Source organism: Notolabrus celidotus, chromosome 4 (genome assembly GCF_009762535.1).
Source record: "Notolabrus celidotus isolate fNotCel1 chromosome 4, fNotCel1.pri, whole genome shotgun sequence".
NCBI lineage: Eukaryota > Metazoa > Chordata > Actinopteri > Labriformes > Labridae > Notolabrus > Notolabrus celidotus.
The window spans coordinates 14,458,131-14,484,009 of NC_048275.1; the positions used below are offsets into that span (position 1 = coordinate 14,458,131).

Below are 25,879 nucleotides of genomic sequence, written 5' to 3' on the forward strand. Positions count from 1 at the left end.
ACAGATACATGATTTTCCTCTTTGAAGGAGAGTTAATGAGTAGTAGAGAAGTAAAAGGGAGGATGTGAATAAGAGGATAGATCAGTGTTATCAAAGAAAAGACAGGACTTTGCTCTGTTAACACATTGTTTTCCTCAGAAGGATGTCAGCATCCTGATCACTTTCGAATAGGTGTCTGTCTCTTGTTTAAAGTGTTCCTCATTAAAGGGAATTCATATTTCTTTTACAGATTTCATTTCACAGCGTCATGCTGTAAGTTCTGCTAGAGGAGCTGATGACGTCAATGGTGAGGACAACTGCTTCTAGGCAGAGGGGACAAGGGACACATCTTTGCTATTCACTCCCTTGAGCAAGAAAATATTACTTTTCCCCATAAATTGCTTTCTTATCGGCCTGTGAGATAAATTCTAATTGTTTGCTGTATTCATCATTAGACACAATCAAACAGAAACTATTCCCAAGTAGGAAATCAGTTTGAGTAACCTGATATATTTCTGTCTGCCCAGCTGTAGAAAATCAAAGAGAGGAAATGAGGTGTGTTTGCTATTCATCAGCATAGAGGTTATTTTTAGGCTCTGGTCCAGGTTGCGTCAGTTGACACATTTCTCTATATAGCAGGTTCTGTAGACCGCTTAAACTCCACGCTGTCAAATTATCGATCAGCCGGGGAGTTGTCCTGAGAACATTGTAAAACCATGTCACCCATGTGTCAGCGGGATTTAGTGATGTAATAACTCAAGATAATATCCTCCTGAATGAGCCAACCACACTGTCTGCACTTAGATTACTACATAAGACTATTTCCTTTTCTGCTTCTGACAACAAGGAAGAAATAGCTTGCTGTGTCATTGTTGAATTTCATAAAGCTTTCCGTCAGTCAAGGCTGCTCAGGCAAAGACATCAGATCCTTGCACCCAAAAATACAGAGCGACGCCAGTGATGGCTGCCATTCTGCTCTGTCAGATGGTGATGAAAACACGTTTCTGTGTCTGTGTGTTAGTGAGTGACTGCATGCCAGAAGGTGCACGTTTATCATTGTAATCGTGTGCATGTCTTAATATATTCTCCGCAAGAAACTGCAGTTACTCTGATAAGAAGAGGAATGAGGTGCTGTTCATTACAGGAGGAAAAATGTACCACCAAGCAAATATTAGTCAAAGCAATGAGGAACACAGAGATTATGGATCGCTCTCTATTTCAGCCTTAAATTCATTCTCTTAGCAGAGTCCGTTCTCTCTGCTACTCAAGATTCTACTCAACACAAATAGTAAAATTATTCTGCTACAACCACTTAGTTCCAGTATTGCATTGTTGTTGCATATGTGGATCCATAACAATTGAACTGACATTCAATGCTCATTTCTCCCTCCATAACACAGGTGCATGCAAGTTTTCCTTTTATGCTGTCAACTAAAAAAAAAAAACAATTTGAGAGTTTCCAGGATGATTTTCAGAGTCTGACAGCCTGTAAAAGAGAAGCTTCTCTGTAGTCTGGTGCTATGACAGCAGATGCTTGCTTGCCCATCAACAGCAAAGAAAGCTGAATTTGGCTGAGCTGGCCTTAAGAGCTGATGCACCATAACTTGGGGGCCAATGATGCTTTTTAGTGTCTCTAATCGCTTGCAGCAGAGCTCTGCTGTTCTAAGACATATGCATCCCATGCCAGTTTGAAAGCTTATCAACTTAGTGGCTCTCTTTCACTCCTCTGAAGAATTAACAAGAACTCTGAACTGGAATTTTGCCTCTTACATTTCTTTAAGGAATTATTTTTGGGTGAGATATGTGAGAAGCCCATGACTGGCTCTCTGGGATTCCTAGAAACTCAAACTTTTGATGTGTCTATCTGAGCTTCACTGATGTAGGCAGGGATGTTTGTGTCGGGCTACTTTTCTTTCTTTTTTTTTAACTGTTTATTTTGATTTTTCCCAGCTTGACACACCATTTCTACATTACTTAGCAACTATATAATGAAGAAAGAATTAATATAAATATATAATGAATAAAAATTAAATATATATATATATAATGAAAAAAAAATAGAATAATAGTAAAAATAAAAATAAAACCCAACCTAATGACAGGCATTTTCGGCAGAGGTCAGGGCCAACCGACAACAACTCTCTATGCCGAGCTCAGCTACGTTTAACAGGTCGTATGGTTACATACATCAAGCTACTTTTTTAAAAACAACAATCAGCTGTTTGTTGTTTTCTGTGCTTTTCTATTTGTCTTTATGGTTCAATTTGAGCATCCGGTTAAGTTTGGAGAAAGTGTGTGCTCATAGCAAATAAGTACATAAGCATAATTTCGATTTGTCTCCTGTTTCTACAGCTGTTTCATAGTGTCCTCTGCTACTTTTTTGGAGATATTTTTAGCTTGCTGCACTAACAACATGAGATCAGGCTTGGGTTTGCTGAGTTGAAGGTCAAAGAAGAAAGAAACACTGTTTTTTAACTGCAGTTATATCACAGCTCTAAACCCTCTTAGCCTCAGGCTGCTGTCAATAGTCCCATTCCATCAATTAGAAGAATCAAGCACAATATGAAGAAGTTCATTTTCTTCTACCCTGTCCTTGCCTATACCGCATGCAGCACGTTCTGCAACTTGTATTATTTTCTCTATCCAAACAAACCAAAAACAATCAGTCACTCTTGGTCATTTCTCTCTCAGATTAGAGGAGCTGTACTTAGTCTAGATTTGTATCTCTTATGGCTACATGCCTTGTGTCCTGGAGCACTGGACTACACACATAATCTTTGCACATGGACAAAAGATAAAAATAAGAATCATTTTTTCCACCCTGACGTGGTCTGATTTCAGAGCTACATTATTACTGTGTGAAAAAGTGTTCACTACCTTTTCCATTGATGGCTCAACAAGTGCTTAAAGTAACTCCCAGAAACAGCCAAGTATTTGACTCATACATGCTCTAGTTTGTTCTGGAGAGGATTATCTTTAATGCTCAACAGCCATCCGTGCTATCAGTGTGTGAGACCCTATTTACACTTGACATTTCAAGTGTCTCGTATCCGGTGTGTCTCATAGTCTGGTTCAAACACATCCATTGACAATTAGCCATGGATATGCACCTCTGTTAGCTTGATCACAAGTTTTTAATTAATCTTTTTCAAGGCCATGGGAAAATTCAACTGAAGACCATCTCAATTCAGATGAATGTGTTCCAAAACACATGGAAATAACAGACAGATACATAGAAATCATGCAGAAGAAAAGAAAATCGATGAATCCTGCTGTACAGGAAAAAGTTTTGAATCTTCTCTGACTCTCACTCAGCCACAACGAGGATGAAAACATATTTCACGATGTATCTTGAGCTTAACTTTAGCTTCCATTAAGAGGGAGGACAATGGGGAAGTTAATTCCCAGGATTATATGGAGTGCCTCTCCATGAGATTACATCTGTGACACAGAATTATTCATTCCTGCGTGTGGCTCCGTACTCCATCACCACTGGTTCAGAAGTGGAATGCTTTTCATGCTTTCTTTCATTGCCTCCTTAATCTAGTTGATGTGGTCATTTTCTCTGTGTTGATACTTTTAGTATGCACAATTATGTGAAATATGTAGTGTAGCAATTTACAATCAAGAGTTGGGTGATTCATTTGGGAAAAATTGACCAGGTTCTGAGCCATTCCTGTGTCTGACTTCCTGCCAGGCTCATCTGCTCTGTGTAGCGTGACGTGGTAGTACAGTGGCTCTGACTAAAAAAGAAATAGACCAGGTGCGTATTTACAGCAGAGCTGAGAGCTGCTTCCAGGAGGCTGGAGCTGTGCGCATCTGGTGGAATCAAAAGCATTAACTGGAGTGCCGGTAATCAGCTCTGGCAAGGGCTGTCACTGGACTAGCATTTAAACACCTTTTAAACATCTGGTGTGAATTTCTCTCAGGAGTTTGAACTCTTCTTGGTCGCATTTTTTTGGAGGATAAGATGACAATTGAATCTGCTCATGATGTATGTCATGTTGATCAGCATTTATACTTCCCCATACACATTCACCAGCAGTAACACTTTCTAAGCCTTTCTGTTGGAAAACTCTTCCAAAAGCAAACAATGCAAACCTTCAGTGGATAACACAAAATGGGTAGAAATACAAAATCCTGCAATTCGTCATGCAGAGATCTGTCCTCATTTAACAGACATTCCCCAAGAGCAAAACCCATGTTCATATCCTTGCCTGTCCTTATCGTCACACGAGACTGGTAGCACAGAATATGTTAAAGGAGAGCAGTTTTTGAAACCACGGCTGCAGGGCTGTTTTCTTACTGTCTGACTGTATATTGATGCTGTGTGAGGTCGCCCCTCACTGGATGTTTTAACCTTTCAAGCCTTCCAGAGCCCCAAAAGAGCCACTAGCTTCAGGCTCGCACCTGCGCTCCAACTGAGAGTCAGTACAACAACAGCAGCAGGGGCCCTTGGTCCAAAGGCACAAAAGCACACTCACACTAGGACACCTTTTGACTCACGCAGCTCCACACAAACGCAGAGAGAAAAACAATTCAGATACCCTCATCCAACTAAAATAAGCCGCACTGTCAAGTTATAGACATGAGATCAAAATGTGCACTGTGACCAGCACATTAACCGTGACTTCAAACAGCTAAGTGGGCTCTATCCTGCCTTCATCACCATTTTGCCACCACATTTCGAGCTGCACTCAGGCAACAGTGTTACCATGGCAGCTATGGAAACAGAGAGGATTTTTCCCCACTCCGTCCCGCTGGAATTCTATCTACCAAAGCTATTCTTTCTTTCATTGTCTCTCTGTATCCAATGAAACACTTTATCACATGGTAATGCGGTTCTCCTGAACCTCTGCGCACATGAGCATGAGATGATGAAGAGTGAATGATAGTGCCTTTAACTTCTACAGCAAAGTCTCAGCATCATTACAGACGTGGCAGTCGCACCAACTGAGACACCAGTTTGTGAGTGTTGATTTTGATTCTTTTGAACAGTCGTTACTAATTTCAGTCCCTTCCGGGAAAGCAGTATTCCCTGTTATGTCTTCTTTAAATTTAGGTGTCACATGCTGACAAAAACAGCATTGTCTGTTTGCCTTTCCTCAAATGATGTATAATCTATTGTTGCATTTGCATTGCTACCCGGTCAGTTTTTCATTTCCCTGCTCGTTTGCGCCTCAATTATGGTAAGTAGCACAATACACAGCAGCACAATATATGGTGCCTTTTTGTTCCATGGTAAGGGTGCTTTCACTGGCTCTCCCAATACCAAGAGCCCTTATCTCGAACTCCTCACAGCACGGCACGGCCTAATGACGGTGCTCAGGCTCACAGTCTTGTTTTTACAACAATGATTATTATTCCTTATTTATCTCAAAAGCTGAGGCTGTTACCTCGCAAATATTATAATACTTAAAAGAAACCAGATAATACACTCAATGGTTCTCTGTACATTTACTCATCAGTACAATGTGTATTCTACTCACTTTCTCAATCAAAATACCCAAGCGTGGAAAGACTTAAACCATCTCCAGGACTGTTGTAGCCCTTCACTGGGTTGTACTAGCTGTGTGTAACTTTGAACGCTTCCTATGATGCTTTAGGATGGAGTTTACACTCTACTAACATTTAGGGCATTGCAACAGCTGAGATAGTTCCAACATAAGCGTAAGTTACATCTTAAATTTTACACCTAGCTCTGAGTAGGTGTAAAATCCTCCGTAAAGACCAGCTGTCATGGCACACTGTTTTCAAATCTGGGATCATTTAGAGGATGGGGATAAGCAGAGAGTTTTAGCAGCTGTGATGTATTGACAACATGCACTCTGCGATAGATTACATGAATCAATAACGTATGATGACTGATCTTAACTCACACGTTCACATTGAGAAAAAGAGCTTTTCGCTGATGCTACATTGCATGAAATCTTCATATCTGCGCCAATATTTTGATTAGTTTGGACTTTGCAGTCTACTCGTCAAGATGGATCTTAAGGCTTCATGGAGCAACCAAACAATGGCACAACTTACGTTACAAACTCACTAGTTTTAACCATAGACTGTATAAATAATAGACATTTTATCCATGATGTCACCCGTCTGTTTGCAAAGCACTGTTTTGAAGCCAGTAGTCAGCGGGAGCCATATTGGATATGCTGAAGTCAACTTAACTGCTGTCGAGCTAATGTGAGGTAAAGAAGCAAGCTTTTAGCCTCCTAGCCAACGGCTACAGTGTTCTCACTTGTCAATCAAGTCAGCTGTGCCTCTCATAATGGAAAACCACATACACACCTATTCAAAAAGACAATCTTTACAGCAGAAATAAACATGTTTAGAGCCTGGTTCAAAAACAGCTTGGGTCTACGTAGCTAATTTCTCTATCGCACACACTGTACGGGGGGGGGGATTTTTTTCTATCTTACTAGTTCAGAAGATATTATGATTCCGAGTTTTGCCCAAATAAGGACATGACTGACTTGACTGACAGGCGGGAACACATGGCTGTTGGCTAGGAGGCTCAAACCCCGCTTCTTTACCTCACATTAAGTTTGGTTGAGTTCAGCTCTACCAATATGGCTGCCGCCGCCGACTGGCTTCAAAACAGCGCTCAGGAACAGATCGGTGACATCACTGATACTACGTCCATTATTTATACAGTCTATGGTTTCAACGTATGGTTTAGTGTGGACTTTAGAACCTAGCTTAGGACACAACTTATGCAGAACTGGTGCAACAAGCCACTGTTCTTTTGCCCAAATCTGAATACTCTACATGTAAAAAAAAAAACATTCTCTATTTTCACTCTTATATCCTTGATCCAAGGGATATGCACAGTCAGGAACAGAAAGCTAAATGCAATATTTAAAGGATGAACTAAAAGCATCACATTAACCTAACACAAGGCTGTTTCTCAAGGTTTTCCAAATCATTATCAAATAGGCTCATGTCTTCAAATATTCCTCTTTTCTATTTCTACTCCCTTTATTATTTGTTCACATTTTGTTGCATGGACAAAGCTTTCACTCTTTATTGAGTTTTCCTTGCCTCAATATTTTTCTCTCTGTTGATGTAATCCATCACCACACCAAAGCAAATTCCTTGTAATGACACAAACACTTGTCAGTGCACCTAAATCGGATTACGTGAGAGACACAGCCTATAGCTGAAAGGTCAGGGAGGTAGTAACTGTTCTTTTTTTTTTTTACTTTGCTACGGTCACTTATTTATTTTATCTTTAATTGATCTTTACCTTTGATTCCACATCATCAAACAACCTCACCTGCTAGTTGTAGATACAGGTTGTTAGAATGAGTTAAGCAGTAAAGAGCACGGTTTCCTTCTGTACTGAAACACCTCAATGGATGGCTGCGTCTAAGCTTCATCCTGCTGGAAAACCCGATCAGCTGACAGTATAGAGCAGAGATGCAGAAACCTACCTAATAAATCTTCAGGAACAGAAACAAGTGAGAAGCTAACCGCTAAGTGCTCTGCTAACTAATTTTGATGCTTGCATTATGTCATCAGTAAGATAATGATATTTGCTCTAATCCTTCAAGTGGCTAATGCAGCGGATGGCTTCTAATGACCAAAAGTGATGTGAGACAAAGCGAACACTCACTACAATGCATTTTCTTTGTAGAGTTCAGCCAAATTTATAGGAAATTGTCACATCTGAAGTGCAAATTGAAAGTCCTCACTTTTGTTTTGAAAAAGCACAGAAGTAATGGCTTCTGTTCAGCGGGTGCTTTTACGCCCTGCTCTCACTTATTTTTAATCACAGTGAAAACAATTTGTCTAAAATGCTGTTGTTTTTCTCTGCTTGAGAGGCGAAGAGCTGGTGCTTTGTATTCTGAGTCTGATCCAACATGAGAGCTCTGCCCAAGAGTGAGAAGAAGCCAAGTTGTGGAACTATAGTTCTGTGGGATCACGAAGCAGGGTCAAAGAAAGGCTGGAGATGATGTTACAGGTCTTTATTGAGTCATATGTGAATAATGTTTGAATGTGAGAGGAGTTCCCTAGAGTTGTGTGCTCTTCTATTTAATTCATAGATAAAGAAATATGTTCGAGACACAAGAATAACAATCAGGCATATAAATAGAGGCGACTTGTCACGCAAAATAAAGCCAAAGTAAGATAGTAAGAGACTCAGGGGGAACTGACAGTCACACAAGCAGTGTGTTTTATTATTTCAACATAACAGAGTCTCTGGCAGAAGCCGCCATTCTCTGCCTTTTGTAATGTTCATAGTGTTTACCTTGGTGCCTGCTTCTCCAAGGAGTAAGACCTGTAACTCATCTCTTTAGTGACAGGTATATTCCTGAGGTTGAACAGACACAGTCTACTATGCACAGACTCGCATATTACCACGCACACATTTTCCTCCTCTCCAGCTGATTAGAAGGATAACTGTTCGCTCACTCCCAGCGGAAGGAAGGGTTGTTATACGGCAGAGCTATCACTCGGACCATACGCACGAGGTCCGTTTTCAGTAGTCTCCAGAACATTAATGCTGCTGTGGCTTAATTTTCTGTCTGTGAAACCATGATATCAAGTGCTGTAATGCATCAGTGTGTGTCTATGAATACTGATGCCCAAGCAGTGGTCCTCTGCTAGCTGTCATGTTTTATTTATGAAGACGAAACCACACCAACAGGAAGTCCCAATATTCATGCTTTAGGATATGTGTCAATTAAGGACGCACCGATCCGATCCTGGTATCGGGTATCGTCAAATACTGACTCAAAAAGCTAGATTAGGGAATCAGTGACAAAATTCTGAACCATGAGGCAGATCTATTTAACTATGTTGTATGCTGTACTGCGTTCACAACAATCATGTGCGTGTACTACATCATCAGCGCCAGTAAGTCTGTGCAGTTTGATAGGTGGGGAGCTAATGTAGCATGAAAAAAGCTCATTACAAAGGCTCAGCAATTTGGAGGTATTTCACGCTAGTTTCCCACTCTAACATCCTGATGGCAGCTTGCCTTTAGGGGGGCTGTAAAGCAGGGAAATAACATACAACCAATTTAATCAAGAATCTGAAGAATCATCATGCCATCAAGAATAGAACGAGTTCAACCAAATAAAAACAGAAGATAAAATAGAGTAGTTAACGTTGCCAGTTGTACTGAAAAGATGCAAGAAACTTCCTAGTGATGGTTTGAAAGTGAAAAAATAACCAAGATGGTGGTTGGATAATTTTATCTGGATGAGAAAGGCTACAACTCAATAAAAATAAAGGGATTCCACCATCTGGTTTAACACTTGGAACCAAGGCACAGTTTGTTTTTCTGACACTATTTTTCCTGAACTGTGGAAGAAAGTGTGCAAACACAGAGTTAAACCATGTTAGAGCAGTGAACTTCACCACAGATATCTGGAGCCTTGACATTTGCCCGTTGTCACTGTTAAGTGTAGTACACTGGTTAGACATCAGTCACACGCCACACTGTGTAGAGCTACAGGCTCAAAAATTCCACAGATCACACACCTATGACCCGATTTGGACTGCCATGAGGGAAATGCTTGACCAGTAGACATTGAATATAGTGCATGTAAGTTTGTTTGTACTACTTTGTGACATAATTGTGATTTAATCCCTTTGATACCTATGTTCAGGTATGGGAATAGGTTTTACACATAGACTGTATTTGGACATAGTATCCGTGATGTCACCCATCTGTTCCTGAGCGCTGATTTGAAGCCAATCGACGGCGGCAGCAATATTGGAAATGCAGAACTCAACCAGGCATAGTGTGAGGTAAAGAGGCGGAGTTTGAGCTTCCTAGCCAACAGCTATATGTTCCCGTTCGGGAGTCAAGTCAGTCATGTCCTTATTTGGGCAAAAACTCATAATAAAATATATAAACATGTTTATTAATTCTGTATAGATCGTCTTTTTTGAATTGGTGTTTACGTGGTTTTAGACCGGAGGTTGCCGCTTGGTATTGCAGTATTTCTCCATTGCTAAAACACATTTCTTGACATCCATCACGCTTTTCTCAACACTATAAGCACCTGTGCTTCAAATGTGTTTTACTTCTGCTAGCTGTGCTTACCATTATGCAACACAAGTGCATCACAGAGCAAAATGTGTTTTAATGAATGAGAATTTGTTTGTAAGTTGTGTCTGGTGAAAAGTGCGAATGGTTTTGCCAAAAGAGAGTCTGATTCAATACATGGGTTCAGGCCACTAAGGAATTTGGTTCAGACAGATCAAGATTCAAGATTCAAGAAAGCTGCCAAGTGAGCTCGCACACACAAGGAATTTGACGTGGTAAATGGTATACTGGTACTTAACAACAAGACAGTAAAGACACAACAAGACAGTAAAGGAAATAAATATATAAACCTAAACACAAATCCAAAACAATTAAATACAAATAAAAATACTATCTGTACAAAGAAGGTAGAGAATAGAGCTAAAATAGGGTTCAGTGTTGTAGCAATTGAGAAATACTGTAAGACTTCAGTTGGATCAGTGCATACCTAGTGGTAAAGCATATGTGCTGTTTACAGGCATTTGTGGACGCTTTACAAAACCTCTTAGATATCCAGTGACTTTCAGAAGACTCATGGAAAAACAATAATCATTAGGACAAGTGAACAGGACTTTTACTCCAAGCAGTTAGACTTTAAGAGCACTATTATTGTGAGCAAATGGCCCATGATGCTATTAGTCCAACACCCAACATTCACCCTCATGTAATGAAACAAAGCACAGATTCAGTTGTAGCTTTGATGGCGCCACACGTAGGAAATGAAAATCTTCCACCACATTAATCAAGACTTGTGTTAACATTGTTATCTCTTATCCACATAACCTGGATATAAATATCAAATACTATGAATCATAAGCAGAAAGGAAAGGTCAATTTCAGATGAAAATCTAATGCACGCTCCTTAATGTATGCACGTGTATGGACTGGTGTGCATCAATATTCATCATATGCATTTATGCATCAGATAGTCATTGACAGTGCCAGTCTTTAATTGTATTCTTTTGAAATCATTGTATTGGATTATTACGGTGTTAGTGATCACACACACAATCTACAGTGGGGGATGAAAGACGGAAGAAGCTTCAGGTTTAAGTGGAGAAGGTCTGGAAGCAAAACTGTGTTGAAGTCGATGCTGCAAAATGTTTAAAGACATCACATCATCAACATATAACACTACTTTTAATGAGACCAGTGCAAAATCCTTCTAGCTGTAGCAGTACTCACAGTAAGAGGCCACCAGCATCAAACGTAGAAGATGAAGAAGAGTTGCTGTAGATTTTAAAAAAGAGCTGAGAAAAGAGGTAAGAGGATGCCGCTGACGAAGACTTCCCAGCTGCTGATACACATAGCAACATAGTTAACTGAGCTCAGGTGGCTTACAGCAGACTCTAATTTGTGGTTAAGAGTACTGTAATTTGTTAAAAAGTTGTTGGCTATAATTAGCTCTACCTGCAGTTAAATCCCTTGTTTACCAGAGGCAGGTGAATTATCTCTGTTAACGGCAATTGGCCCAAGTGTTCCTGTGAGTCCTGTTAAACACAGGTGAGTGTATCATCACATATAGTTAAATTCTGTTGCTGTTAATTGTATGTATGTGCACTCACTCTAAATCCTGCTGAGAGGCCTGCCAAAGACTGTATTTTGTTCCCAGTCTGACCATGTTGACCCATCTGCACACTTGAATCAGCAGCTCTCATTTTTAAATCTCAAATCCTTCAGTTTCCAGCCAATTAAATGCTACCATTTTCTCAGCTGTGCATGCTGTGCCCAATACCTGCAGACTCACACTCCTTTAAACAGCTGAGACCTAATTCTCCAATGTGCATGAGAGCATGAAGGGGGAAGGCGTGCTTGTGTTTAAAAAAAGACCAACCTGTGCTGGACATTGATCATGAAAATATATACCTGTCAAACCTGAATGCACTATAAAAAATCCTTTTTCAGGAGTGTGAGAGAGTGAGTGGCAGGGTTTGATGGAAAGAGATAAATATGTGAAATGTGTGCACCCGCTGCTGGCAAACATCCAATGGTAAACTTGATAGAGAAATCCAAACAGGATTAACTTAGAAGTGAATGCTGCCCCTGAGAAAGTCTGGATCCGCCTGTTAATGGCAAGGCCGCCCAGCACTCTTACGGAGAAGTTATTGTTATTATTCTCAAAGTAGTTTAAGCATTCATGTGTGTTTAATATGATCCCAATAGAGCGTGCAGCTGAGTTTCTGCATTGACGTCTGAGACTGCTTTTTCCACCACTATCATTAAGATGGAGCGCTCAGATAATCAGTCTCTCTTATTACGTTAGCGTTGACTGGCAGTGACCTCACTCTAAGAGAGGGGGCCGCTCCTAAACAACACTGGGATTCCAAACAAGTGTTAAGAGCCACCCTCACTGAACTGGCATCCTGTGTTATAGTCAAGCGGCAACCTCCAGCTGTGAGAATTGAAGCCAATGCAGAAGTGTTAAAAACTGCAGTTCATTGAGTGTCCACTTGAGGCTGGCTCCGGAAGTACAGTAAACCACATACACACCAATTCAAAGAAGCCGATCTTTACAGCAGAAATAATTTTTGTTTGAATTGCTTATAATGAAATATGTTAAATGTGAACGTTCATATTTGAATTTGTTAACACAAGCTTCAAGAAACAGATGTGCTCCACTTTTTTGTATGTCACATCATCTTCTTACAAAATTATATCATGACAAAATCTGATTGATTATTGGTTTACTGGTCGAGCCACTCACTGAGAGAAAGTGGCTGCTTGTTTGTCCTTTGAGATGATACATTGGAGCCTACAGAGTAAATTGCACCAGTAGATGCTTGAATTAATGATTAATTGTTGGATCAATTAACAGCTAATTAGTTTGCAATCATTTTGATCAACTCATGAGTCACTTAATGAAAGTTTTCAGGCTAAAATGTCAGGAATTTATATGAGAATTTGCTGCTCTCCTCTTTTAAATGTCACGGAAAACTGAATTTCAGCTTTTAGATTCTGGATCCAACAAAACAAGATGTGAAGATGTTGCAGCTAGCTTTGGGACACTGTTACAGACAGTTTTGTAATATTTTGTTATGTTTTAAATTCCCAAAATGAATCAAGCAGAAATTAATTTCAGCTGCAGGCAAACTATTGATTTGACCCTCTTGGCATACTTTTTTTTGCAGACGTGTGCTTCTTGGTTTGGACGGTTATTTCCACGAAATGAATGATTCGCACTCTTTTCACGTGGTGGAGTGATGCCTTCTACTGTAAACTGCTGCACACTTTTTGTCACACCATGCTGAATTGCATCCTGTTGGGCTGTCAAGTCCAGCTCTCCGTGAAACAGGGACATTTTGATGCTATAAAAGAATATTACTTCGCTGAAGGCCACCGTCCCTCTCTCTTGTCTGTTTTCAGACACAAAAAAACACCAATTTTGTCTCGCTTCCCTTGAGGTGGCTCCCTCATTTTGCTGTCACTGCTGGTCCTGTATTTATCACCTCTCTCTTTTGTCTCTCACTCCCATCCATTTCTTCTTCTACTCCTGGGCCAGCTTCTCCCCGATTGTTGTCATGTGAAAATGATGTGATATGGATTTGAAGGCGTGGGGGACTTTTTTGTAAACTTGGGCGATATTTTTCTCCCAGGCAGAACGTAAAAATCTGGCCTCATTCACCAAGACGAGCAAAGCCAAACACCAAATGTGGCCATAACTCTGCAGGTAAATGTTCGTATCCTGAAACCAAACATAACATATTGATCGCTGGAGGTACACAGCCCAGGAGTGAGTGCTACTCTAAATGCTGGAGTCAGAGCAAGCAAGCTTACTGTACGGGATTCATTTCTCCTGGGAGAGTGTAAGCAAGAGCTCGCACATGAAACACCCTGAAGGCTAAAAAGGAGAGGGATTGATGGAAAAAGAGTATCCCTGTCAGTCCCTCCTGGAATCCACAATCATGGGAATGCAGGAGTTATTACAAATTCAACCAGGCCATAAATTACTTGGAAGAGCTTGTAAATTTGTCTCCTCCCTGCAACACACCTGCTGGAGATTTTGTGACTAGATGAAGCTTGCATGTTTTGCAAATTCAAACCCTTTATTGCGTGAAATAGTTTTGTTATTTTTGCAGTTATAATATGAAACTGGTTCGATTTATTGTATCATTTGTTTTACAGAGACTCTTATTTGTATGGTGTTATCCTGTTTTTAATAGGAAACCGTGACTTCGCATATTTTTCCCTGAATTACAGACCCGCTGACTATTTCCCCAGAATGAGTTTCACCTTCTTTTAAGGTAATTACTGCATTCTGTTGATACCAGCTTGGTTTCACAAACAACTTACAGGGGATTTAAAATGAAGAGTGAGAAAGATAATCTGTTGAAGTAAACATTATCTCTGCTCCCATTGTTGTCAGAGAAACATTGTGTCTTTGTGTTCGACAGTCCTAAGTGCAGATTCATTTTGAAAGCCAGCAGGCACGATGTTTACTGTGATGAATTAGTTTCATGCCTGTGATTTTTATCGGGTTCCGTTAAAAATAGAAACCAAATGATGCTTGAAAGATAGGAAAGATACGATTAAACATCCCAAAGTCTGCAGTGAGCTTTGGAAATGGTTGCAACTAATTTGAAGTAATTGGGATATAAAAAGCTATAAAACTGTTGCAGTGCTTTGAGACTAAAAGCAGCTGGACTAGAACATCTCAGGCTCAGTTTGCTCCAACTGAAACTAATTAAATCTCATGAATGAAATCTTCCTGAATTAAAGTCCAGTTTGTAAACATTCGAGTAAAGTAACACTAAGTGATTTCACACTGACTCACAGTTTTTAAAAGAATGAAAGAAACAGCATCAATGGTAAATGGACTTCTCTCGTCTCTCTGACCACTCAAAGTGCTTTTACACTCCTAATTACATTCAACCATTCACACAACATTCACTCACTGATGGCAGAAGCTGCTATAGTAAGGGACCATCAGTATTAGCTTATCTCATTCATACACATTTACACACCGCTGAACAACAGCAGGAGCAATTTGGGGTTCAGAGTCTCGCCAAAGGACACTTAGGTATGTGGCTGCAGGAGCTTGGATCAAACCACCAACCTTCCAATTGATATACAACCAGCTCTACCAACTGAGCCACAGCTGCCCCATCAACATGTCTGCAACCTGATGGCTTTGTGTTGGTAAAGTCTGGTGCTCTTGATTGATCTGGATCCTAAATGCAAACAGTTTCTTATTGCACATAATTGACTGCCCAGGAAATTAATTGTTTCTGTGAGTTTTCATAACAGGTGACAACCTCCAATAATCTCTTCATTATCCTGGTTAGCTATAATGTAATTATTTTCAGAGTTTCTTCCCAGTTGCAGGAGAGTGGGGCACCGTGGCAGTTTTATGGATGAGCTGCTCTGATTCCACATTAGCATGTTAGTCATCTAAATTCAACCAAGATGTAATCATTAATCAGCATATGACTTTGGAGACAGTGCAGTGTAAATTAAAATTACACTGAGGCTATATCCTCCTACAGGGAACACATTTAATTGGTTGACTGAAGCCTGAATCCTCATGCACGCTCATCAGGTAGTCATCACCTTTAACAACCAAATGGCAGCAGGATTCCTCAGCCCATTCTTGTGTGCAGACGTACATTAAACCAGAGACAGTAACCCTCAGAGACGGTGCCAGTGACCCTGCAAAGCTGTAAACACACTTCTGCCCGTGTAGACAATTACATCACTTGTTCCATGCAGAGTTCTGTTTTTATGAAGCGACCGCCACACCAGCAAAGAAAGCACTGACGCACACTTCAAAAGAGCGTGACAGGAAGTTACAGGCAGGTGGGCTGGTGGCAGGCAAGAAGAACATACGAAAAAAAAAAAAAAAACAGTCAGACACTCTGTCGCCTGTGGGAAGGGGAATATTTTATCCCATAAGAGTTGGCTCGTCTCCCTCTGGGCACTTGTTGCCATAGCAACGGGAGCTGGGAGTTCCAACAGGTTGGCTGGTCAGAGGTAGTGGGATCACGGGAAGTAAAAAAAAAGAAAAAGGAAGCCAGCGAGGGGGCGTGCAACCTTTCTGCCACCTCCATCAACCCTCATTTCCTCTGCTGTTAAACTCACCGCCTCGCTTGCCCTCGTCAACAACATGAGAAACCCGCACTCATGCTGTTCATGCATTCATTCATACCTGGGTCACACATCGATTTTGCTTCCCCCAGGGAGCAGAGAAACCAACCTCCTCAGAGTGTGTAATAATTCATCAGATCAATGACGATTAAAATGAATTATGATGCAGTATTTGTCTTTGTTCTAACCGTAGCATTCATCTGTTTTGATTTATGCACAAAGACACACCTTAACCCAGCAGACTGCATCTCATCTCACCTGTTGTCAATTTCCATCCCATCTGAAGACACATTTCCAGCTATTTCCTGTTTCCTTCCTCACATAAACACACATTTTTCCATCCTGACACACACTTCTTATAACACGCTAGGTCTCAAATGTGCATAGTACGCCATCTGTCCTGTCCTTCTCAGTCTCCTCTCCTTGCTCTATTAGGCTGACTATTCAAATTGCCAGTCAGATCGACCACCTACTCACCCACTGTGCATCCTTCATAGCTGGAGCTTTGACACATGAAAGAGCGGAGGCAGTAAACCCTGACATACAGCTTGCTGGGGATCTTGCAAGACACTTAACCAGAGTGTTGTGAAAACACAAAGTAGTGATGGGAAGTGTTTCATCATGGCTGTCATTCATACAGTGATTGTGTGATCCTTTACTGTGTGTTGAGAAAGGATCTTACAGGCTGAAAATACCCCCTTATCCTCACACTGCAGGGACAGATTCCAGTGGATGTATGTGTGCGTGTGAACAGGTGACACTATCTGACTCCTGAGAAGAATGGGGATGGACTGATGTGAGCACTGTGGATGTTTTTGCAGGTGTCTGAGCAGACTCACTCTTGACAGTGGCAGTCCTGGTGCAGTTGTAGAGAATAGCCAGCTCTCCAAACACCTTCCCCGGCCCCATGGTGCACAGCTTCAGGCTCTCCTTCGTCACCTCCACCTTGCCGTCTACAAAGAAAAACATGCACAGAAACACAGGTAACCCATTAGCTTTCATGCTTTTCAAATTACACATTCATTGTTCCTGCCTGATTACCCGAGGGCGGGAGTCCTCTGTATGCCACAAACAAAGTTTCAGTGATGAAATGGAGTGGATGATAGGTGTCTGAGGGGTTTTGCTTCATTTTATGGGGCGCCCAGCCAGAGCGCTTTTGATTCACTGGGCCAGAAAAAAAGATTATTCTGCAACGTTCAGTTTCCAAGAGCTACTGGCCTCAAACCAAAGCCTGCATGTGGCCCTGTTGGATGCAGCAGTATCAACGTGAGAAAAATATACATGTAGTTTAACACTCCATAAATCACAAACAGTGTGGTATGCCTTTAGGTTAGGACAGTGGAATCAGTATACTGTACGAGAAAACTTGTGCTGTCAGGAGGAAAAGCATGCACAAAAATGCTTCCACATTTTATTATGGCATTCTGATTACAGTAGATTATGTCACTTAATGTGCATTGAAAAAGATGCACATACAATTTCCGGCATTAGAAAAAACAAAAATCAGGAATAGCTTACACATTTCAAAGTAATTTATATGATAAATCAAAAAAGAAACAAAGTTACCGTGTGGAAACGCCAACCGGCGAAGACCTCACTTGGTCTTCATCAGGGCTTGGTGAAGACCCAGTGAGGGTCCAAACTGGTTGGAGTTTCCCTTTTTTCTGTACACTACTTTTAATACGTTATTCCTTGTAGGAATTAAAGGCTTTTTAACAGAGACTGTATAAAATATTTACGTCGTATCTGGGACGTCACCCATCTGTTTCTGGAGCTGTGTTTTTGAGGCCAATCGGCGGTGGTAGCCATATTGCTGCTGTCGAGTGATTGTGATGTAAAGAGGCGAGCTTTGAGCCTCCTAGCCAACAGCCACAGTGTTCCCGACCGGCCAATCAAGTCAGCAGTGCCTCTCAGGATGGAAAACTCGTAATCTTAATATCTGAGAAATTGCAACGTTAGATAAAAATTCACCCCCTGTACAGTGTGTGCCGATCGAGAAATGAGCTATCCAGACTACACTCGTCTTTTGTACCAGGCTGTAAACATGTTTATTTCTGCTTTAAAGATAGTCTTTTTTGAACTGGTGTGTATGTGGTTTCCGGAGCTAGCCTAAAGTGGATCCTTGATGAACTACTGTTTTTAGCACTTCCGCATTGGACTCATATTTTTAGACCGGAGGTTGCCGCTTGCTTTTTAACCACCTCAACTTGAGCTGGTGTGCCTGAAGACAGCCCCCGTGGCTTCTCCCCTTTTTTCATTTATATGGTTGTTGCCAACAAAATATTTTAAAAGAACACAAGAGCGCGCCCAAACAGAGGCTATAGTCCTTGTCACAGCGGTCACTGGTTCGACTTCCAGCCTCGACCATTTGCTGCATGTCTTCCCCCACTCTCTACTCCCAACATTCCCCGTCTCTCTGCAGCTGCTCTTCAATAAAGGCGAAAACGCCCCAAAAATGTAACAAAAAAAACAAAAACACACGATTAGAAATATGTTGCCACTGAAAAAAACACATGAACATCTCAAGTTTATAAAAACAGAAGGGTGTTATGGGAAAGAGTAAGTCAAAGGCACACTTCCAAATCTTAAAAAAGTAGCTGATTGGTTGATCTAAAATTGAGCTGGACCAGAACATCTGTGCAAAAGCACTAAAATTCCCTTTCAACACTGTGTCTTTATCATTCACTCATCCATTCACTCTGATGAATCCAAACTCTTGTATGAATATGCTGAAGTGGTTTGTTTAAACTGTCCCCAGTCAGGGTGAACTTGGTGTCTCTTCCCTGATTTCCTTACATTGCAAAACATGACAGGGAATCCTAGATCCTGTCCTACATTTGTTAGTTTATGTCCTCAATACTGGAACATAAACTGTACTTTTTCCTACACGCACTCCAGAGAGGAGCACGTTTCCAGCTGCAAGCAAGACATCCACTTTTCTTTTTTGTTCTTGAACACAGTAAGAAGCCCTTCACTGCAGTGACTGGGGGGATGGATGCTGCTGCTGTGTTTAGACAAGCCTCATCAAGCATGTATACTTTCCGGGAAACTTGGCATTCCAGCAGGACCCTAGCCGATTCACAGAGAACTAAAACCTTTAAAAAAAAAACACACAAAGTCGACTCGAGGCTGCTCCTGATGAAATCCGGCCAGATGTTGTCTAGTAAGAGAAAACTGTGAATCCTTTTTGACAGACTGTCCCCAAAAACCTGGCTACGTTCAGGTGGAATTGTTTGACTTGGCAGTTCTTTCCACCTTATTTGAACTACAATGCTTCCTTTCTGTCACGCTGAACAACACATTATCTATTAGCACCCAGCATGACATGTACAAAAAAAAGGCATCAGCTTTTAAAGTGTCTCCCCACCTTAATGCCTACTTCCCTGCTGTTTTCACTGTCCCTGTTTAACAGCCTTTTGTGTGTGTCAGAGCAACACTCTCCGTTTGTTCTGCGCAAACCAAGAAACTGCTGGAGATTAATAACACCGACAGCTTCAAGAGCAACATTTTAACAATACAGCACGTGTGTGTCTTTCTTTGTATTCAGCTTTAGTAACCAAAAAAAGCACTTATTTGAATTAAAATTGCGTCGACTAAACAAAAAGAAAACCTTAATTTCAACCTCAGTTACTTATTTTCATTCTTTCTTGTTCACCTCCTTCAAATGTTCCGTTGTTATGTCCTTTCTATTAGAGAACTTCCTTTGCCTCTCGGGATCTCTCAGACGAGAGTGGGAACCCCTGATGCTTGCTCACCATAGCAACTGAGTAGAGCTGAAATCATTTTTATGGTGTCAGTCTAGCCTTGTAAAGTCCCGAAAGACTATAATTAGTAAGCTCAATATGCTACAAGATTTAAGTCTGAAGAATTGCCATTGAGAATCGATCGAGCGCTACAAATTTGTGCCAGACCAATCAGTGCACTGGGAGGGGTGTTGACATGATCTTTCAGAACATTAACAAACTGTTAAAACCTGAGTCACAAATAGAACATTGATAATGAATAGGTTGAAAGAAAAGTGGCAATGACTTTTTTAACAGCTGCTTCTTGTTTCCAGTAGAGAAATTTGGAAGAAAAGACCAAACTCTTTTTGTCGCCTTCATCCATTCAGGTGTAGAAAGGGCTCAGTTTGATTTGCAGTACCAATCGAGCTTCACTAAATCACATTACTGTTGTATGGAGGCTTTGATCCATCAGGAAAATCAGCTTTATGAGCCAAGTGTGTGTACACCCACAGGGACTTTCACTCTGTGTTTTTCTTTTGTTGCTTTCAATGCCCTCACACACAGTCCCAGGAGCAGTTTTCAGGAAGATTGATAGAAATAGAAATGTACAACTGAAACAAAGTGGAACACAGCCAAACAAAGGTTGAGCATTAAAGTAGAAGAAAGAAATCTGGTATTGACGCCTCACTGCCTTTGTTCCTCTACCAACCAGCCAAGTTGTTAAATGACAATGGATGAATGGAGCTGTGCCTGTGTTGAGCAATCTGGGTTTTATATTTTTAAATTGAAAATGTTTGATAGAATTAAAGAATACATGAACTTGAAAGCAACATAAAACCACAAGTCTTGTTGTGGTCTTTGGAAGTATATTAGATTTGTAAGGAGGTCTAGGTTATGGGAATTAGCACCACAGAAAGGACCATTATACCGGTTTCTCTTTGTTTCTCTGTTCCTCTGCACAGAATGTGATTGTCAGTAGACCCCTTTCACGACAGCAGTATGAACAGGCACACGAAGGGCAGAGCGAGGGAGAGATTGTCAACTAATCAATTGCGAATGGCGCCATTCTCCTGGACGGATGAAAAAAAAAACATAAAAATAGACCCGATGTATTAAAAGTCCCTTCAGGCATTGCTGAGATAAGGTGTTCAACAGAATTGGATGCATGAGCTCACAGTGACCTTGATATTGGACCACCAAATTGAAACTCAGAGTCCAGGTAGACTTTGTGACAATTTGAAGATATTTGCTGTCAACGTTCCTGAGATATCATGATCACAAGAATGGGATAGAACACCATAACAAATGTAATGTCTTCACCAATGGCTGCCATACTCACAAAAGATGCCATGAACAATATTTTTTACTTAATATATGTGTCAAAAGTGAATATCAGGAGGATTGAACTCAGCAGTGAAGCACAAACAAAGAGTCTCTGCAATGGTGTTAAATAGATGCAGTAAATGTCTGTAGCAATACAGATAATTGCTGCCTTATTCATAAGGACACGCTACACAGAACTTCATTCAGTTCAAGCTAGGACAGTCAGCTGTTTACTGTCTGCAGCATCTTGGGTGTGAGCTCATTTTATGGATGAGAAACAACCACACACCAGGTAGCAAAAACTCTAAGCTTGACTTTGGACAAAGCTAACACGTTCCTTTGGAGGGTGATGGAGTTAATTTGTTACGAAGATGAATGGTAGAGGCGTATTTAGTAATCCAATTATTTAGTCATTGGAATTCCACAAAGAGTCTTTTCTTTTTTCTGTTAATGAGAAGTTTACACAAATCCACAGACACTTTGTCCAGCTCATCATCTGTAGACCTGCTCTATGAAACTTCTTTATTAACCACAGTGCCAAATTCATTTAACATTCACCCCTCATATGCAAGTGCCATTCAAAGCATAGTCAAATAAAAACACAACAGAAAAATACTCAGTCTGTTCCCTCTCACTGGGCAGTCCATCTGATATCAGACTACATCCCACTGAGCCATTTAACTGCAGCTGAATGCCGTCTTGTCTGAATGCAAATTAAAAAATAGGAGAAATGAAAAATTAGTGAGATACCACATGTCTAAGAGTTTTTTTTTCTGTGAGTGTATCACAGCATGTTCTCTGGTCTTCTTCTCCTGAGGCGGTGTAGCTGTTTTAATGGCTGATCATTTGGATGCACAGAGTGGTGCGTTCGATGTAATGGGGCATCAGGACAGACCTCGGAGCAGACTTCCCTCTGGCTCAAGATCAGATGTGGTACTGGCTGTGATCCAAATCAAAAAGCTACTGTTGTTTGGGTTGACTTTATCTCAACCCAAAGATGAAAGCCTACACAAATAAATGACTGAAAATTGCTCCTACAAACCCTCTTTAACAGGGATGACAGAAATAGTTCACATTAGTCTTCTTTTCTGTGCAGACATTAGTCTTGTAGAAGAACCCCCTACAGCTACAATTAAAGCGATCAAAGATGGAGGCAATTTTCTGATGAATCTACTCAATTGTGCTTCTGCTTGCAGCATTGGAAAAACAAGACATCTGTTAACTACCACGTGGTGTTTCACACAAAAACCATCACAGTTTCTATAAATAGAGTTACGGGGTCAGATTGGATACTGGTTCAATTCTTCTCTCTCTTCTCCATTGATAGTTTTGATAATTCTCAAAAAGCACAAAGCGGATATCAAGAAACAGGATGTGGGGGAGTTCAAACCCCTAAAGAATAACATACAACCACCATCCTGTCCTTATGGGCCTTGTTCTTCCGCTGCTGCTCAGAGGTCAGAATACACAGACATTGCCCTGTCCATTAAAGCAGTACAGAAACACTGATGCTACATCAAGCAGAACATTGTTTAATTCTGCTTCCACTGACCAAAATGGCTCCATTATCACCGAAGGCTTTTTGGTACAGAGTGTAAGTCGACAGCCCTGACTTCAGATCAGCGTTGGTACATCAGTGAGAATGAGAATCAAGTCATGTCTGACAGTTTGAATGGTTGTGTGAGGGGGGGGGAAAGCCATGAGAGAAAACTAGACCAAGCATGAGATCCATTCAACGGCGACTGAAATGCTTTCAGAAAATTCCAGTGTTTAGAAATCACCAGCTGCTCTGTTTCCTCACCAAAAAATAGAAGCGAGTTTGAAAGATGTCGTGAATTGCTGTCAATTCAAACGTTTGACTGAAATAGGTCTGAAATGACAGTCCTTGATATTACATCAGCTTTGAGGTCTTATTTAGTTTTTCACCTTGTTTTTGAAAAGAAGACAATATGACCACACACAAAATACTTTCAGCAGCAGGACACTTTTTTTTTTTTGCTTTGCGCTTTGAGAAATGAAACACGACTCAAAACAGAGGGCAGATTTCAGAAAGAGGAGTGAAAAGATCTTACAGGTGAATGCAGCATGAAAATATATTTAAAGCAATGCAGCCAAACGTTTGGGTTTGATGTTCAGTATGTTATGAAATTAACAAAAATGTTCAAAGCGCGTCTTGCCTTCCGATCACAGCTCTGTAACTGCTCAACAAGAAGAAGTAGATGTTCAGCAGCTGCATGAGTCAAAGACAAATTTTCTCTCAATTTAAGAACAAATAAACGCCTGAGTTTAAGAAAATATGGATGTGGGCTGAAGCCAACCGCAAGAGCAAACACAAAGGCTGAAAGAAAGGGAGTAAAAGCACTTGTGTGTTATTAATCAGGGAGGAAGGCTCAGAATGGAAATGAGGCTTGTATTACGTTCAAAGCACCCCAGCACAGGAAATGACAAAACGCTCAGTATTGTTGTTTCAGAGAACCCCTGTTTGTGTAAATGAGGCCTGAAAGAACACAGGCGGCAGGATCATGAACAGGGAGAGAGGAGCCAACAATGGCGTCTGAAGATGGGTTGTCGTTTTCTTTTGGAATGGAAATGTTGGGATATTGTCAGACAGTTACTGGTTATTTTCTGCACCTTCCACCCTGATATGTTGGTATTCTGTATTTTCAATAGACAGCAACAGGGGGGGCCACTCTGCTGTGACAGCTAACAGCTACAAATGATCCCTCGTCTAACCTGTACTATGTGCTACAGGCAGCTGCTCTCCACCTACTCTAATCACACCATTACAACGCTAAATTGAGCAAATTGTAGCTTGGAGTGTGGGGAATGTAAAGCAGTGTTTATGCAGCAGCTATATAGCTAACTGGCATTGTAGCCCTAACCAAATAATGAAGCTTAATGCTTTCTGTTTGTTTTGCTTCGCTTATTGATATAAATGAGGGGGACAAAATATCAGGAGCACCCTCCAGCATGAAAAAACAACTCAATAAAACTATGAAGTGCACCCTTTGAACGGAGTACGCAATGAATCGACAGATATAAGACAGGTTTAGCACATCATGGATATTTTGACATTTATAAAGACTGTATTTATACTGGAAGCTGTTGCATTACATCGGACATTTTCAGAAGGGAACATGGAGCAGGACTGCTGGAGTCATGTGATCAAGGTTTCCCGCTTTGATTACTTTATCAACGATTACCCGACTCCTCTCCTCATCCATGTTGTCTTTATTGGCCTCTGAAAACCTCTGACCTGTTGACTCCAGGGCTGGCTCCTCTCATCATGACAGTTTGTTTTTGTAGTTAAGGGAAATATGATCTGGTGATAGCACACAATGTTTTATTTTGAAAATGAACAGGATGTTTTAATTTTGTTTTGGTGCCTGACATCCTGTCCCACTCGACTTTCTCTGTTGAGATTGATGTCGTTCTCTGGCGTCTCCGTGGCAAAAATAGAAGTGTTGCGTATCTGATCCAGAAGGCTCGGACCTGCCGGATCAGACGCAGCCGGAATGAAACTGAGTGGATCCAGTGGAAGTTAACACATTGGATAGAATGGAAACCTATCAGATCCGGTGCTGTGATGGAGCGGAGATGTATCTGGTGGAATTTGGCTGTTAAAATGCAAAATTTATAAGCAGTTTTACCTTCAATGCCTTAATATCTGTTCAGGGCATGTAAACCAGAATGTAAGTTTGGCCAAACTGTTTAATTAGTGATGTCACCAGGTACACATCTTGCATTTCAGACACATCAAAATCTAAAAAGCTGCACTAAGCTCACCATCTGTGCATCTTATGGAAAATTTATTTAAGCAATGAGGCAGAATACATAAATTGCCCCCAAAAAATGTGATTGACAGGTTTGCTTCTGGACGATTTATAGACATGAGTATTTATTTCAGTCTGTCATCATAACCAGATAAAAACTCAAAGTATGTTCAAGCTTCAGGCAAAAAAAAAGTTATAGAAAAATTCCCTTTATGTGATGCATTTAGAGGTAAACTCTTCCCAATTTTGAAAAATGAATTTTGGGCCCTGATTTCTAAAGAAATTAAAAATGTATTTGCTATTTTGAAACCCTATCAATATAACTGTATATGAATTGACTAACCTCTAAGTTACAGCCAGCTCTTTAAGCTACAGGATTAAGTAATGAGAGTCGGTGGATAGCAGCACCCTGTGAATCTTAAGGCAGTTGGATTTAAACCCTCCATCCTCAGTCCACAGATTGCGTCATTCTAAAAAAAATACACTTTTTGACTGAAATCAGCTTTCTGTCAACAAACCTGTGGAGCAGCCAGTGTAGCTTTCTGCAGCTTTAGGCGTCTTAGCAGTTGAAGGTGCCAGAGGGAGATTGCCATTTCTGTACTTTGCAGCTAAAACCCACTTAATGCTGTTGTTGTAAAATTGGTGCCAAAATTGTGCTATCATCGTAGAAGCATGAGAGAGCTGCGAGAATCACGTAGATCTTTATTGTGGTCATGTCAGGTTGTTTTTCTCTTCAACTCAAACTGCATAAGAAGTAAAAAGGAGCAGTTTCAAAAAGAAGTTGAGCCTAACATCTTCTGACTAACTGTTGTGGCACATCTTTAAGCTTTTATGGCTGGAGTGCACTCATTTCACTTTCCTTTTTTATCTTACTCGCCAGAAAAATACTGGTGCTGCGATTCCTTTTGAAATTGACAGGTGCAGACAGCTTTGTATGCACAGCTCTGCGGATC

General features: G+C 40.8%; 1 protein-coding gene across 2 annotated transcripts in view; it reads right to left on the bottom strand.

The window, feature by feature from the left end:
• LOC117811857 (cGMP-dependent protein kinase 1) overlaps window positions 1-25,879 on the bottom strand; it is a 101,704-nt gene that overhangs the window by 48,950 nt on the left and 26,875 nt on the right. For both annotated transcript variants that reach the window (XM_034682335.1, XM_034682334.1), the window contains exon 3: window positions 16,945-17,058. In XM_034682335.1, the coding sequence (XP_034538226.1) occupies window positions 16,945-17,058 (114 nt within the window). The remainder of the gene's footprint in view (window positions 1-16,944; window positions 17,059-25,879) is intronic.